General features: G+C 32.0%; 2 protein-coding genes across 11 annotated transcripts in view; both read right to left on the bottom strand.

Annotated features, from left to right (window-relative positions):
* The window catches only part of LOC111001309 (spectrin beta chain), a 63453-nt gene extending 59358 nt beyond the window's left edge, over positions 1–4095 (bottom strand). For 8 of the 10 annotated variants that reach the window (XM_045632336.1, XM_045632333.1, XM_045632334.1 and 5 more), the window contains exon 1: positions 3800–4094. The gene's annotated coding sequence lies outside the window, so the exon portion shown is untranslated. Of the gene's footprint in view, positions 1–1240; positions 1353–3799 lie in introns of those variants that run through there. The other 2 variants (XM_045632325.1, XM_045632327.1) reach the window with 2 other exon arrangements.
* A 1382-nt stretch (positions 4096–5477) lies between these two features.
* The window catches only part of LOC111001314, a 35254-nt gene continuing 27963 nt past the window's right edge, over positions 5478–12768 (bottom strand). Inside the window, exons 2-7 of the mRNA XM_022271178.2 lie at positions 11482–11673; positions 10096–10276; positions 8879–8980; positions 8300–8472; positions 7295–7822; positions 5478–6746 (exon numbers count right to left, since the gene is read on the bottom strand). Of these exons, the coding sequence (XP_022126870.2) occupies positions 6397–6746; positions 7295–7822; positions 8300–8472; positions 8879–8980; positions 10096–10276; positions 11482–11662 (1515 nt within the window). The 5' untranslated portion in view covers positions 11663–11673 and the 3' untranslated portion in view covers positions 5478–6396. The remainder of the gene's footprint in view (positions 6747–7294; positions 7823–8299; positions 8473–8878; positions 8981–10095; positions 10277–11481; positions 11674–12768) is intronic.

Below are 12768 nucleotides of genomic sequence, written 5' to 3' on the forward strand. Positions count from 1 at the left end.
TAGGAGTCCATTGGAGCGATACTGTATACATAAATAAAGTAATTACTTAATTGAGTGCAACCAATTTTGGTCAGACTGCTTTAAGACTTGTTCTGTCAGAAAGGCAGCCATACATAATGCAAAGGGGTCTTGTAAACGTCATACGATACTTAAAACAATGACTACAGTGCTTTGCAGCTGAGTTCACAATATTTTTGAATATATCGCGTTGCATACGCAGTAATAGAAACAGAAAATAAACTTTTCAAACAAACTACTATGCTTTTAACTTTAAGAACTTACGTAAGAATATTGATTTTTTTCATTTAACTGAAAAGATAACCAACTACTTCATATAAACTGATAACACAAACATTATTCATGTTTCTCTGTGGGAGATCACATAGAAAACTATACGAGCAATGAACTAAAATGCCATTAAAATAATTGTATGTACTACATTTTGGAGAGCAATCTATAAGGGCATGGTCTATATGGTATATTACATATAATTTAATATTTTCTATGTAATTACGTTATTGTAATATTTATAGATCTATACATATATCAACGCAACTATGTATTAAGTTTTTATGGTTTAAAAAGTACACGCCCAAAACTGTTTCTATTACTTAATTATATTATCATAAGTAGGAGTTCTGTGCCAAAAGATTTTCCAGATGCAGTAAATAATTAAATGAACAGAATTTAATTTTCATTATTATACAACATGAACCTTGAAAAAATTGTTTGGTCTAAAACTTCAAATGTAAAGTAAAAAATCGACTCATTTAAGTTTAATAGTAACAATATGAACTTTACAACTTCAGGTTTCTTTAGTTTTACTTAAACCTGACTTCAACATCCCTAAAATAAATTCTCCATTGCCTCCTTGCTCAATTAATGAAACAATGCTTGAAGTATCAACTTCTCTGCGGTTATATTAATTGACCCCATCTATGCCCATCAGACGAGATACGGGAACTATAAAATCTAATTTATCTGTCTAACGTCCGCGCCTGCTCTCTATACCTAAATTCCCAGTTTTCTAGGTCACCTGGGCGTGGAGAAAACATCCTGATTTGTGATATGTCTATAATTTTTGCAACACAATTTTATTATACAGATAAAATCAGTTTTTCAGTTTCAGCTACAATTTTTTTTTAAGTCTTCGTCTTGAAAGACCTAACATCACCTACAACGCCTCGCTTTAGACTTGCATTGAAATTTTGCATTACCGAATAATAAAATTGAAACATACCAATAGCGACTATAACATCTCAAATCCAAAACAGAAACACAGAACAACTTTCGGCTATCGGAACACAACACGAGCGGCGCACACGGTCCAACGCGTTTTCTGCGGAGCCAACTTCGCGGTATCGATCGGGACTCCCGGCGCCGCATATCCCTATTTCACGCAAGCCCCTCCCACCCACTCACCCCAGGCCTACACAGTTCAACCGTCACCCTCGGACATTCGAATCCTTTAAAATTACGTCAAAACACGACAAGTTAAGCCTCTGTAAATATAATTTTCGTTTTATAATTTCTATTGTAATGTTTATTTAACTTAACTTGGATTCAAGGTTACAAAATTAAAATTATTAATGTTGCCTTGACTTATGACTTCATGAATCACCAACTAAGCATTATATTATCTGAATTACGAATATTATTTTAATTTAACTTCAAATATTAAAGTTTTCTCTTTATATTTGCTTAGACTTTATTAGTATTATGAATGAAGCATGGTTGATCATAAGCAAATTCAACTTATATATTAGTATCAGAATGTAGCTTATTATATTTATTGATGAAAGATTTATGCCATTACTTTCCTAAATTTAAATACGGAACAAGCAATAGACATCTAAAATTATTTGTTTCATATTGAGATTCCTAGATATTGAGTGATGTCCAAAGTTTGAATGAAAATAACACTATGCACAGAGTGAATATATGATATAATGTGATTTTTATTATTTTTACCTTACCTATTGGCGTTATACTAATGTTTCTGTGCCTACATGATAAATCCAAACAAATAGTACAAATTTCAAACTAAATACAATGAATTCTAACAAAATAATGTTTTATACCTTATCATTGATTATGCATTCCAAACATCTAGTGTCATCATTACTACCAATGCATTATGTAGTTAAAGCCTTGAGATAATTTGTATTTGTCTGTTGTGTATTAAATTACCATTAAAAAACATTTAAGTAACAAATTGAATTTTAGATCATTATCATATGTTCTAATTTTTCTGATACTAAAAAGTTGTTCAGTTTCTTTTCGTAGGTATTTTTTAATAAAAGTATCTAAACTGAAGTTTATATAAGACTAGCTGCATTTAGATGTAAATATGTAAAGTGTAATCAGTTGCTAGTATCATTATATGCACTAAATAAAGATTTTAGATTTTATTCCTACCACCTACGTTTAATACAATTTGGTCATCATAAATATGTAGTAAATTATCAATAAATGTTTTCTACAATATATATATACAGCCAGACCAGTAAGTACTTAAATATAGAACAGGGCAGTTAAAAAATAATGACATGTTTTTACTGTCAGACCCACACAAAATGTACAGTACATAACACAGGGTATGGTCATCAAATGACATCATGAAAGTCTTCAACCTTGATATAAATTTGCACTCAACATTACAAACACATAAGTGCTCTTAGTTATAGCGAATGACAGTATATCCTATCATCACATTAAAATTCATCCTGAATGCATAAGTATTAAAACATATTGAAGGAAAAATATTTCATTCATAATTGTATGAGTTATTCTCTACAATTGAATAAGGAACTAACCCTTAGAGTGGTTTAAGGGTAGAATATTATTAAATAAAAAGGTGTAAATCATAGCACTAATTAGTATACAAAGTTCCATATTTAGTAGCAGAGCAGTTACATAAACTCCCAATGAGGCAGGTCCCATACTAGGAACTGATTCATCCTAATATTAGGTTAAGCCTTACAGTCACACAAAGTTTAAACAATTATTTCATATGTTTAGTTGAACACAGGATTTATTTGACCTGTATCCATGCATGTTCTATGTTTTCAAAGCCTGAAAGTGCCATTGAAAACAATGGTTGCATTTCTAATTGTGCATTTAATTTTTAAAATAAATACATATATTGCGTGATATAATTATTATTACCTTGCAGCATAATTGTGAGAAGTGTACTTGCACACAGCAACATTCACACCTCATTCAACTTAATAAGTAAAGATAATGATTGTTATCTACAGCTTCTAGACATTTTAGGGCCAAAATATTTATTTGTTAAATAATAATTATAAATGATTTTCAAAAGTTTACATAAGTTTTACTTTATTTCTGAAACTTAATGGATGGAGAATAAGAAACTGGGCTTAAGTAGTTTATTAGCATACAATCCAGTTGGTTACATTACATATCTTATAGGATTTATCCAAATTTTTACAATACATAACACCTACTTTATTTGGGTCAGTAAAAACGGAACTACCATCTAAAAGACAGGTTATCTGGGTGTGGTACAACAATTATTTTATCAATTAGACTGATAGTCATATCTACGATACCTACTTATCGATATCTGGTGCATGCAAGTTATTAAATTTGTGGCAGCCTATATTTTCATGATTAAGCGTAAGAAATTTAATGGTCCTCTTTGGATTATAAGATGATTCATTAAGATTATATATGGATGTCCCAGCAGCGGTAACAGGTACCATTTGGAATTTGAACCCCGTTTATCGACATTTATTTAGAAATAAAAGAAAGTAAGAGGTGTATATTGACATACCTGCCAAAATTAAATCCAGGAATGTTTTTCTTGCAGCTGGTACCTAATTCTTTTCACAGTTCACAAATACCGCACTTTGAGGCTTCCTAGAAACCCCGATCAAAAAGTAGCACTATCACAGTTTCTACAAGATATACGATTTAAGTTACATAAACAATCACTTCTTGCATTCATAAATAATTATTTTTCACATACAGTTCTTTTTATCATCCGTGAATACGAGTACGAACACGGCTTCAAAGGCAAGGCAAAAGATTCGACCGTCGCATAGCATCACCTCACCGCCCATATTATCATAGATTATGAAAATTTCGCTCAGGTAGATGTGTCATTTAACAAAGATGATAAAACCTAGTATAACAACCGATAGTAAACAATTTTTTTTTTCACAGCATTTCTGTAATAATTTTAATCTTGAAATATGGTAAAGTAATTTATCCATCAACAAAACTTAGAGTAAAATTTAAAAGTATTTAAATTTTAGTAGGGTATTAACAAAGAATTACTATGAACGGAATTCTTTATAAATACATATAATTTACATATGGTTTTGTAAGTTTTATAAAAGTTGTTTGCTACCTATATATAATAAATATTGGATTAAGCATGAGAACCCTGGTCTTTAAGTTAGAAACAGTCTGTACTTTTCTACAAAGTCATATTATTAAAGAATGCTTTAATACCTACTAGGTAGATATTTTTTTAAATTTTCTATTCACTTAATTTCTTTAACAGAAGTACATAAATAATTTTTCCTTATATTTTCTTAATCTTTGGACTGGGTGATGTCATGCACCGGCATAGAATTTTGGGCAAAAAAATACTAGTCTATGGTAACTTGCTGTTGTCAATTGTCAATAATAAAGAGAAAGATCCCAAATTTCACAAAACATTTTTTTTAATATTTAACATTATTTAAGTGACTCAGTTATACATATATATATATTTTGTAACATACATGTTAAATTATATATTTCTTATGAATATAATTTGACAGATTTAGTAAAACTTCGATAAGCGCCATCTCGTAAACGTAGTAAGTAAATACAGTAGAGCTAGGCAAAGTGTGTAATATTTTATCATGTTGTTTTAATAAAATGACACTTGATGGCAGGCATTTAGCAGTAGATTTAACGCGTTAGAGCGCGGCCACACGATGCGATGCCGGCGCCGCACTGCAATTATTTCGAGCTTCGAGATAATATTTTATTCCACCTTGCAGCGTATCGCAGGTCACAAGTCAGGCGCGGTGCCACATCGTGTCGTGTGGCATGATATAGTAAATTGTATGTAGGATGACGTTGCAGCACCGCTCCGGCGCCGCACCGCATCGTGTGGCCGCGCTCTTATTTGAATACATATATGTAGCCTGAATCGCTCTAATGGTAGTCTTTTTCGTATTTTAATTGTTAAGCCGTCGTTATCATGTTCCGTAAATTATGCCAATTTCAAATCGTTTCACTGTCCATTCTTCTACAAGGGAATTTTATGATTCTTTAGATCCTCATACATAGCTAAAAATGTTAGGGAAAAAATAACATATAATATAAAATGTTTCCTACATTAACATTTTTGTGTGCGTAACCTAAAGAAACATAAAATATTATGGGAATCAAACCTTAGAATCACTGTGGGCTTGAAATGTATAAAATAATAAAGAAGCAGTCAGTTTGTAGTTATTTATTTGCATTAAATACATTGTTGATGTAAAAAATTCATAAAGTATCACAATATCAGTATATATCTTAATTTATTCGAGGAAGAGCTAATGTTATCATCTTATAATTATTTATTTTTAATACCTTACCTACTAATCCATAACCAGGGCATTGACCAACAAAAGCACTTCCTCAAAAACAATAAATAAAACTAAAATAACTTAAAAGTAAGTGAAGGTACATATAAATTTCAATAGGTTGTATATAATATAAAAATAATATATTTAGATAAAATGTATAAAACCAGTCTTATAGTTTTAATAATAATTAATCTAAATTACCGTACTTTAGATTGTGTTTTGTCTTTTATTGCATGTAATAGTGACAAGGACAAAACATTTAATAGTTTAATATTTTTAAATTATAAAAATAGACACAAAAATAGCCTTTGCACTGTGACATTATTTGATTCATGAATAACATTCATGAAAAAATATGCTATTTTTGACCTGTTCTCTAATATCCTATTAAAAAAGTACAAATGTTATTTTGAGTTAAACAACTTAATAAGATTTTATAACGTACTACACCAATCCTTTAAATTCCCGTCTATTTTTTTCCATACAAAAACTTCTCTCTTGAACAGGGTTTCTGTACTTATTTGAATCCGTTTAGGAATATGTGGAATACTTACTAAAATAGTACCAAGATTATGTGTCATCGTATGAAAACCGACTAACAAGTTGACTAAATATCATAACAAAAATATAAAAATAGTAATTTGTGACGATAAATAAAAATCACTAGATTTCGATGATTCGATTAAATTATTTAACGGCTAATCTCGTTTTAAATTAAATATTAATTTTTTGTAAATCCAGAGTATTAACTGTACGTATTGACAAATGACGTTTATAGTTTTTAAACATATTTCAAATGTCAAAACGGTCTTGGATATGGCCAATTATTGCTGGACGATGAATGGTGGTCCATGTAAGGACTATCAGTGAGTAGCAATTTACTTCCACTTAATCCAGAACTGGAACTCTGACTAGAAGAGAAGACGCTCTTACTGCCAGTGTAGAAAGAGAGAGATGTATGGGCCTGTTCTCGGCTGGTTCGCCGTCTCGCTCGCACTAACGAAGCAAATGCGACCGCAATAGCACATAGAAAGATAACTCCTAAAACGCAAAACGCAAGAGCCATTTTACCCGGTGACAAACAAATTGTTTTGTCTCCCGGTGAGAATCCTCGCACAAATTCTTCTTTTCCCTCCGATCTTCTTGAACCTGAAATAAATATACTTCATTTAATTTATTCCTTTGAGTATTAGGAGGATGTAAATGTTAAGGTAAATCGAATAAATACAATATCTAGCGCTTGCAGGGTGCTTGCTTGTTGCAGTACGATGTATTTAAAAAAATACTAAAGCCTAATATTTAACATCATGACATTTTGTCAAATATTAAACCATCTTCCCAGAAGTTATTGAACACTGCTTTGTATTGCTTTCAGAGGAAGGTGACTAAATTTTTAAATTAAAGATGTCTTAATAGTGTGGGTGAGAATATAGACAATAGGTTTTGACAATAATTATAAATAACTTAACTATTGCTGTTATTATTAAGACATTATAATAAATAATATGATATTAGAATGTCATTTAAATAGTTGAATGTACTTATTTCTCTGCAAATAAACGATCTATTTCTATTATTTATAACAGTCATGTTAATAAAATATACCAAAAAAAAGGTAATAATTATAAGAGATTTTTTTCCAGGAAACCTGTGCTATATATATAACCTGTTTTCTTTATTTCATAAAAAGCATTTACCTCTTATGGATGCCTCATCCTCCAACTCAATGTTAGGCGCCAAAACCTCTATGCTATTGTAAACCTCCAATCGATCTATGACATTTCCTTTAGCCTCCTTATCCAGTCGAGCCTTCCGCACTAATCCCTCTTTCGTCCTCTGAGGCTTCATCAGGGCCTTACAATCAATTTCAGGACATTGGCCCTTGCACAGTTCTATCCCACAGGTCAAATGTAGCTTCGCTCTGTCCGGAAATTTGAACGCCGCAAATGTCGTGATTGCATGTTGATATGTCATAAAATTCTTGAACATTAGTTCTGGATCGGATTTAGCGATTTTCAGTTGATCATTCTCCTGTGTGTTTCTTATTGTGTCAACTGGCTCCAGATCGTTAAAGTCTATTTCTGTTCCCTTGTGATGTCGGTGTAGCGTTGGTTTGTTGAAGATTGTCTCGTCAATGGGACATCCGGCTTCGTCCAGCAATTTTTGGGACGCTTCTCCTAAGCCATCGTGCGCTATGCAGTTCGTTACACGCAGACCTATTCCAACTGCAAATAGTGTTTTAATTTAATTAAAGGCCTGCTATAAATTTGTAATATCTGTGGATGTCAAAGTCGAGGAGATACAATAATTTAGTTTTTGAAATAGTTGTAGACAAATTAAAATACTGTAATATGTTTAATAGTTAAATTTAAATACAAAGTATTATTTTTTATCCACAAACCAATTATTACAGCTAGTTCAGACATATCTTTAAACATTGTTTATTGTTAATTTACGCGAGCCTCATAAAGATCTATTGAGTTGCGAAACTTACATAATAAAAATAAAAAATATATATTTAATGCATTCCTTTTCATAAATAGGCAAAGCGGCTATAGACTCTCAAGAATGTACTTTCAGTCAGATTTTCTCCTTTTTCTCCTTAGAAAACTATTTTACCATCCCCTTGGATGTTAAAATTTTAAATATTTTTTATAATAGATACAATAACTTAGTAATAATTGTAAAACATTATATAATACCTGGTAGAGTGCACTGGATCAATAGTCTAGTAGGTTGTCCAACTTCAACGGTAGCTGGTTCTGACCCAGCGATAGTTGGAGCCAGCTCCATCCAGGCGCGTGCTGAATCAAGCAACCACTCTCTCTGCTCCATCTCCACTGGATTATCCCAACCTTGACGATTTCGACCAGTCCTAATAGCAAGAATATTTATAATTTAATTATCTTGAGTTTTTTTAATCTATATGTATTATTTATCATATTAGTTATCACATCTCCCTTACAAATTATTGTAATTGTTTTTAGCTGATAGCTAAAAATAATTCATAACATTACAGTTTATTGAGGTTCGTATATCATACTTTTTTGTACGCTTGGTCAACTAGTCCTTGGTTATTTATTGGTATTTGGGACTGGACTTAAAAAATCCTGCTGCTGAGAGGGTTAGGAGAACAAGACAGCTAACACCCACGTAGACTACACTAGCTGACTCACCTCCGATGTTTTTACAAATAAATATACTACTTTATTCCCGACTCATACAAAATCGTATATTATGTTTAATTAAGATTTTAGATAATTAAGATTTAAGACAATTACCTCGCTTTCTTATCTGGAGCGTTCATCTCCCGTAAATGTGAAGATATGACGTTCTCCAGCGCCGCGCTGTTAATTTTCACTGCTCGCCGTTGTAATTTACACCTGTAATTACAATTTATTGTAATTGGATAAATTATGTATTTGTTGTAAAGTGGACAAATGTACCCCCCATATGGAAATCACATTTTTATTTGTGTCTATAAAATATACAGCTTTAATGATTTGATGTGTTTTTCATTAATTTTATATATCTGTAAGTATTTGTATGAAATTGACCGTTAGCAGTCTTTTGTGCTTAAAATAAATGCAAAGTGCTTTTTTTATAATAAAGTATCGACAATATTTTCACGTTAAGTAATAATATTAAATAAAAATTGATAAATAGAAAAGATCTTTATTGATGCTTTCCAATGCATATAGTATGTTGCTCTTCTTTGTGCACTATTTATCTAGACTCTTTTTAACTAGCCTATTGGATAAAACTTAAGTAATTACTACAAGTTATTTATAACCGATGAACATGAATGTCATCAAAGTGGATAAAGCGAGATAGGTACGTCAGGACCGTGGCAAGTGGAGATTTGCAGTCTCTTCCTTTCTCTTAGCGAAAGAGGCGTGATAATGAAAAACGCCAGAATTGTTTAAGACTGATTCTGAACTAATTTATTAATTTCTTTGAACATAATAATAATAATTTATTTATTACAAGAACATGGTACAAAATGTTAAGGTGGTACAATCGTAAGTCGTTCGCATATTCTGCCACACACAGTGGCGCGCAAATTTATCTTAATTTACATTTTATATTATTAGTCAGAGTCAATTTTTACATTATCTGTATCGTATACTTTATTTAATTTGTATCAATTACAATGTCTCACGCAAATAATCATTTATTGAATAGTAATTTTTTTCCTGCCTGCTTCCTTTTAGCTGCATCTGGCGCAGGACAAGACGCGTTTCAGAAAACTCCAGTAATGGAGAGGAACTTGAAGAAGAAGAAAAAGATTTTTTTTCCAAAAGTAATGCACTAAGTCGCTATTTAAAGACTCTAGTCGGAAGTATATTTCTGTGCACGAATAAGGATATTTCTAAAATATAAATACATGGAAGACATAACATTTTGAGTTTCTTAAATAGAAGTTTGCAACTATCAATACAGTTTGCTCCACAAATTGCTCTAATACATTTATAAATGAGAAAATTCCGAAACATACCTAACAATAAGATCTTGATCTGTGGACTGTTGCAGCTGTCTATCCATCTGCACCACCAGCTCTACATTATAGTATAGATCCTCTTCGTCATCCGGTTCATTGACTGTCGTATTCAGAGTCGAGGTTCTTACACCACAGGCGTTTGAGGGTAGATTAATGGAAACTGTCTTTTGTCTTTGCCCTGAAATATACATTTTATATATGTTATTTGAAAAATAAATTAAGGTGTACCGATATTCATATCGCGACGTTTTAGAAAATATTATTATGTATTAAAATTACTGTTACTTCACTACATAGTATAAAACAAAGTCGCTTTCTCTGTCCCTATGTCCCTTTGTATGCTTAAATCTTTGAAACTACGCAACGGCTTTTGATGCGGTTTTTTTTAATAGATAGAGTGATTCAAGAGGAAGGTTTATATGTATAATGACATCCATTAAATAGAAAATTATTATTATTATTTAAAGAGAAATACTGTTATTTTTGAGGTTTCTAATGTGATGTCGTAAATAATTACATTTTTTCCGCTTACATTGCAAACGCAGGCTGAACCCATCGAGTTTTATCAAAATAATGTACTAAGTATTGTACACATTGAAAAGGTCTACAGAAAAGTCCGTGATGGTATATGTCTATCTCTTATGGATAACCCACATTTTTATATACAACGTTCACAGATTTTCTGTAGTGTATTTAGTATCAGCATTGCACCCGTGCGAAGCCGGGGCGGGTCGCTAGTATTATATAATATTAAATTAAACACTCAATTTGAGCTCATCCTTCTTAGGCAATTCGTTTAGGCTCTCCGCAGGGTGCCCGACTCCAAACGATTGTCTCCTCCCTAATAACTCTTCTACATAATTTTTCTAAACCATATCCTATCCTGCTCAATTGTGATTTTTATAATTCTTGTATTTCTTATTATTTTGTATTGCATCGCAATTAATGAATCCGTGAAATTAGTTTTTTAGTTTATTTTATTATTACTTTTTGTATAAGGTTGGTGATTCTATATCTTTTATAAGATTTGTTTCTGCACTTCTTTCACTTTCAGGTTGCCTGGAAGAGATCGCTTGCTAGCCATAAAGCCGCCCAATGCATACTTTATATTTTTCACTTCGTTTACTTATTACGTAACGAAGTGTAAATAAATAAATAAAACTTTATATGCTTCTATTTACTTTTGTATATAATTATAATATTATATTGTTTCGAAGTATTTTCCAACCAATTCGACTTAGAGTCCTTCAAGAAAAGAACGTACCGTACGTAATTCTTAAATGGCCGGTAACGCTCTCTGGTATTGTGTGTGTCCATGGGTGACGGTATCAGTTAATGGTTATGTTCTATTGAAAAACAGCGTTCCTAAATGTTTTTACATACCTTGTACACGACATTCCCTTGAAAAGTCCTTGCTAAAAACGAGTCCCTTGAACGGTTGCTCCATGGCGACGTGGATACTTATGGAGCTTTTATCACAGGTTGTGGTGACGTCCACCACTCGGTTGGGTACTCCATACCCTTGGTGAAACACCAGGCTCGTTAGCAGAACCGCACGCCACATTTTGGCGCACACTGGAACAAAAATTCTTTTAGTGGAAAGTATTCGTAATTTCTTCTGGGACAAATGCTCCATGACTTCGTTATATATATATAGAAGACCTGGAACACACACAATGCAGATTATCTTTTAAGCCACGGGCTTTAAAGCTATTCATGTAAATTGGTCAAACAAAGTAAGCTTTTGTGTAAAATTAAATATAAAATTTCTCGTAATATTTTCAATTTATCACAATGATCTTACTTCTTTATTTGATAATTTTTTCAAAAGCAAAAGAACATAATGCCGCATTTAGTTGAATACAGATAGAGATCTCAAGCGAGGCCATATTTAACTGCAAGATATAGGTTTAATTGTGTTACTGTGTCTAATCGAAGTGGGCTATCTGGATATTTGCAAAGTTTACCACACTTTACAGTCTCTTATTTTTTATTTTACTAAGGTACCTGGGTCGAATATGGCTACCATAAGGTTTGATATAAATTTTTGGATATATTTTGCTATTATATATATATATTATAGCAAAATATATCCTATATATATATATATATATTTTGCTTGCTATAGCTATACCGATCACGACTAAAAAAATATGTCGCTTTTCATAAGGACCATCTAAACTATCAGAACTAATGTCCGCATCGTACATGGTTTAGTATTGTATTGTTTTCCAAATTCAATTTTTTTTCTTTCGTCTATGAGACTATGGGAGCAATTTCCCACAGACATCAAAACCAATTTGAATGTTTGACCGTTATACGCAAAGCCCTATGTTTCAATTAGGTGAGTGAAAGTTTTTATCGCGTGCGTCCCGATTCCACTGACCGAAATCTGTAATGACTTTCCAATCCTAGTAGATTATAGTAAGTGACCTTAGCAAGAGGGCATATACTATATTACAGGCTAGGGCCGCATGTTTACAGTAATTGTCATGTAATAAAAGCATATCAGCGTAAGAGTAGACCCTTTTTTATTTTTCCAAACAAAAATATATTTGTTGTTAATATACGTGGGGACAAACTGGCAGGAGCTCACCTGATAGTTAATACTCTGGGCTCGCGAGATCGTTGCCGGCCTATCCAACTACTAGTTGATCACTATCTTATTCA

Source organism: Pieris rapae, chromosome 19, assembly GCF_905147795.1.
Source record: "Pieris rapae chromosome 19, ilPieRapa1.1, whole genome shotgun sequence".
Taxonomy (NCBI): Eukaryota; Metazoa; Arthropoda; class Insecta; order Lepidoptera; family Pieridae; genus Pieris; species Pieris rapae.